Here is a 4,462-nt window from a genome sequence, read left to right as displayed (position 1 = left end):
ACACCAAGATTCGTTGTGCACCTTGTATCACCTATGTATGGCCTTGGAAAGCTTGAAGGAAAATCGAAAGGGTGGTGGTGACAAGAGGGGTGTTCGGTCGAGAGTAATGGAGGGAGAGAGAGAGAGATGTTTGTGATGAAGAAGATGATTAAGAGTGAGGGACTAGTGGTTTAAATAAACTTACTTCCAACATGTCTACACCCATTGGTCCTTATGCTCACTTATTAGGGAGACAAGATCCAATTAAATAAACCAAGAAAATCAAAGGGGTGGGGTCACATTAGAACCGGTTATGGGGGGGGGGGGGGGTTGGCTTAGTTGGTTTGCAATGGGTGGTTAGTTGATTTAGTTAGGAATCAAGTGCGTAGTTAGTGCATTATGGTGTGTTAAGCAATATATAGTGTGTTAGGGTGTCCGGGGACCATAACTAGCTCAGAAAAACAAAAACAATGTGTTTGACAATATTTTTGTGTTCCGGGTAAAGTCCGGTTGTTCGGTTCGGTGTTGTTCCGTTAAAGTGCTTAATTAATCCGTAAAGTGTCTTTTATGTATATTTTTGTAACACTTTTAATTTCTAACACTTAGGAAAACACACAGGACCATTTAGTAACTTTTCTGTACACTACCAGTATGTTAACAAGCACACGTAAGTATAACACAGAAATCAGAAAGCAGTTAAATGATTTAGCACAGTCATTAAGCACTTTAATCATCATTAATAAATTGTACGAAATACATGTAATTTTGAGGGTTGTCACATTCTCCCCCTGTTAAGAAAATTTCGTCCCGAAATTTAGCACGTGGTTACTGAGGAAGCTAGCTATGTTGCGTTGGTTTCCTGGTTTTCCTGGGGTGTCACATCATCCCCCTGTTGATTTGGAATTTCGTCCCGAAATTCTGCAGTAGCTTCAGCCTCAGTAGTGGTTGCACTTTTCTTAAACAGCTGGGGGTACTTGAGTTTCATTTGGTCTTCTCGTTCCCAGGTATACTCTAGGCCACGATGGGAATCCCAACGAACTCGGACGAGAGGTATTCTGGTACGCTTGAGAATCTTAACATCTTGATCAGTAATCTCTACTGGTTCCTCGTATGCAAGGTATGAAATTGAATTCTCAAACAAAATCTGGAGATCAACTGTTCTATGGTCAGTAGTAAACTGATACAATTCACATGCCCACCATCCATCTTCTCTCTCATATGCAAGGTATGAAATTGAATTCTCTCTCTCCCCTTGTAATCTGTATTTGAGGGGCATAGGTCTGCATCTTCTCTCCTTTTTGTACTGAAACTTGAACACAAGGTTCACCGTGTATGTGATTCCTGGTGACAAGAACTGACTTCTTACATGTGTTTTGAGTGTCTCATAACTACAATATTGGTAGGTGCCCACAACAAATCTGCGTGAATAGCAGCAAAGAATACTCTCAAAAGCTAGAAACAGGAGAAGTCACCTTGAATTATATCCAGACGAGAATTTGTGACTCTTTGCATCTGAATCCAAGCATTTTCCAATAGATATCATCTCACAGTGTTCTCCCTTCTTATTTAACCAAAACCACTGTACGTCCATTAAACAAGTTCAAGTTAGTTCGTGCATGTTAAGATTATAATATCTTTTTTCAATTTTGGTTGATCAAATATTACTATTTATTTGTACATATCAACAATTCTGTGGTCACAAGTAATCAAACTTATCATCACACATGTTAAAAGTTACATGTGATCAGGGGTGTAGCTTTCAAGGGGCCGGGAGGGGCGCCCGACCCCCGAACTTTTCGCTCATTAGTGTTATATATGTACGTTTCGTATAGAATTTTTTAGGTATATACGTTTTCGACCCCCCGGTTTTATAAAGAAAATGTTTGCTTATATAGAGTTTTTAGGTCCGGTGACTTTCGACCCCCCGGTGGTAATTTTCAAGCTTCGCCACTACATGTGACGGTAGCATGTGATATTCTATAATACAGACACAAAAGCTAATTACCGTTTTGCCGCTGTTATGGAAGACCCCTTTGGACTGAAACTCTTGATAATTGAGTAAATATAGACATCTCTCAAGTTCTGCCACAACCTCTGCCATCTTTGGCCGATCTTCACGAGATTCCTTCAAACATTGATACGCAATGTCTGAAAATATTTCTAAAGTACTCTGCTCCAATGGTTAAATGGTCGGATCTTTGAAGATGATATCATTTACCTTGTTCTATTCATAGCTCTTAACCCACGTGGTCACTAAGATCTCGTTAACATGATCCTTGCTATCAAGCGTATAGCATAATCTCCCACATAAAACTTCAAATAAGACCACACCAAAAGAGTATACATCGGACTTTTTCGTTAGGGTGTGTGTCATCGCATACTGTGGATCACAGTACCCAGGGGTACTTGCTACAACTGTGACAGTAACAGAGCTATGTTCATTAGTGGGGCCCATTATTGATAATCCAACGTTAGAAACTTTAGCATTCCATTGGTCATCAAGTAGGATGTTGGCACTTTTTACATCACAGTGAATAAGTCTTTGGTGTCTCTCCTTTTGATCATGAAGGTACCTTAGCGCCTTTGCGGCATCCAAACATATCTTGAGACGTTGTGACCACGTGAGATGAGGGGAGTCCAAATAGCGGTCAAGGCTTCCACGAGACACATGCTCGTACACAAGGAACATCTCCTCCCCTTGGTAACAAAATCCTAGAAGAGAGACAATATTTCATGCCTGTAATAGGAAAGAGTCCTGATCTTTTTCAAGAACTTAGGGATTCCTTGTCCGTACCTCGGATCAATACGCTTAATAGCAATCATGCTTCGGCCCTTACAATGAGACACTTCTCCTCTATAAACCTTCCCAAAAGCACCACCTCCAATATAGTTCTTCTCAACTTTGAAGTGGTTGGTGGCTGATGTTATCTCTTCTAGCGGGATTTTAAGATCTTGGAATTGCTGCCAGAATACCAACATATTTGGGGATCAGATAATAGTTACTAAATAGAAATCAAGGGTGGGAAAGCAATTGCAAATGCACAGCTTGACACAAGATGTTATCAAATGCAAACATTTTCATTTCAATTCGTTGGTGTATTTTGATTTTAATTCATCCCACAATCTTATTTCTTTCGGCGTTTAGAGTGAATCAACTGAATTCTTTCATTTCAAGTGGATTGAAAGCTATGAAGAGAAGGGGAGAAATAACATTTTTGCTATGCCTTTTAAAGAAGCTCCACTTATAAAAATATTTATCTTCAGCTTATATAAGTCTAGTGATTCCCAAATAAACTAACATCCTATAAATATAACTTAACAACCTACAAACACAATATGTACCTTCTGATATATAAGTGCAGTCTCAAGTTCCGTCACAACCTTAGCCATCCTTGGCCGATCTTCATGAGATTCCTGCAAACATCGATATGCAATGTCAGAAAAAGTTTCTAAAGCGCTCTGCTCCAATGGTTCAATGGCCGTATCTTTAAAGATGATATCATTTAACTTCTTCTCTTCATAGCTTTCAATCCACTTGCGCACTAAATTCTGCTCAATACGACCATTGCTATATGTACAGCATAATCTCCCACATAAAACTTCTAATAAGACCACACATAGAGAGTGTACGTCTGACTCTTTCGCTAGAGTGTTTGTCATCGCATACTGCGGATCATAGTACCCAGGGGTACCTGCTGCAAAGGTGATAATAACCGATTGCTCCTCATTAGCGGGACCCATTTTCGATAATCCAAAGTCAGAGACTTTACCATTCCAGTTGTCATCGAGAAGTATGTTGGCGTTTTCTACATCACAGTGAATAAGTCTTTGGTGTGTCCCCCTTGGATCATGAAGGTACCTTAGCCCCTGTGCGGTATCAAGGCATATTCTGAGACGTTGTGACCACGTGAGATGGGGTGAATTTAAATAGCGGTCAAGGCTTCAACGAGATGCGTAGTCATATACGAGGATCATCTTATCCCCTTGGTAACAAAATCCCAGAAGAGAGATGAGATTTTCATGGCTGTAATGGGAAAGCGATGTGATCTCTTTCAAGAACTCGGGTATTCCTTGTCCATGCCCCCGATCCTTGATAGCAACCATGCTTCGTCCCTTAGAGTGAGACAGTTCTCCTTTGTAAACTTTCCCGAAACCACCACGTCCAATACAGTTATCATCGTTGAAGTTGTCGGTGGCTGATGTTATATCTTCTAGTTGGATTTGAAGATGTTGAAACTGCTGCAAGAAAGCATCCATAATTATTAAAGATTGGTTTTATGTGATTAGTAATCTTTGTTAACAAAAACAGAGAGCTGAAGCCTGAGAGATAGTTAAGAAGGACACCTAAGAATGAAAAGCAATCCCTTTAAACATATTAATTTGAATATATTATAACACTAACCCCAATAATTGTTGGTAATCGAACTTGCAAATCGCAGGTTTGAATATAAAAGAATTGAGAATCAAAGAATAATAAACTTGC

General features: G+C 39.7%; 2 protein-coding genes across 2 annotated transcripts; both read right to left on the bottom strand.

Annotated features, from left to right (window-relative positions):
* Nucleotides 1-2,203: 2,203 nt before the first annotated feature.
* LOC110901713 (probable serine/threonine-protein kinase PBL2) lies at nucleotides 2,204-2,668 on the bottom strand. Its single transcript, XM_022148511.1, has one exon. It carries the CDS (start codon nucleotides 2,666-2,668, stop codon nucleotides 2,204-2,206), a length of 465 nt encoding a protein of 154 aa, XP_022004203.1.
* An 864-nt stretch (nucleotides 2,669-3,532) lies between these two features.
* On the bottom strand, nucleotides 3,533-4,236 carry LOC110901712 (probable serine/threonine-protein kinase PBL23). Its single transcript, XM_035982352.1, has 3 exons — nucleotides 3,946-4,236; nucleotides 3,610-3,846; nucleotides 3,533-3,547 (listed from the first exon to the last, which is right to left on the bottom strand). The coding sequence occupies exons 1-3, from the start codon at nucleotides 4,234-4,236 to the stop codon at nucleotides 3,533-3,535; spliced, it is 543 nt and encodes a 180-aa protein (XP_035838245.1).
* Between the last annotated feature and the right edge of the window lie 226 nt (nucleotides 4,237-4,462).

This window comes from Helianthus annuus, chromosome 13 (assembly GCF_002127325.2).
Source record: "Helianthus annuus cultivar XRQ/B chromosome 13, HanXRQr2.0-SUNRISE, whole genome shotgun sequence".
In the NCBI taxonomy this organism is placed as follows: domain Eukaryota; kingdom Viridiplantae; phylum Streptophyta; class Magnoliopsida; order Asterales; family Asteraceae; genus Helianthus; species Helianthus annuus.
Note: the sequence above shows the minus strand (reverse complement) of the source record. Positions and strands in the feature narration are given on the sequence as shown.

Coding starts and splice junctions, on each gene's coding strand:
- LOC110901713 (XM_022148511.1), bottom strand. CDS start 2,668: ATGTTCCTTGTGTACGAGCATGTGTCTCGTGGAAGCCTTGACCGCTAT.
- LOC110901712 (XM_035982352.1), bottom strand. CDS start 4,236: ATGGATGCTTTCTTGCAGCAGTTTCAACATCTTCAAATCCAACTAGAA. Junction 3,847..3,945: donor AAGGGGATAAGATGATCCTC/GTATATGACTAC, acceptor GATACCGCACAG/GGGCTAAGGTACCTTCATGA.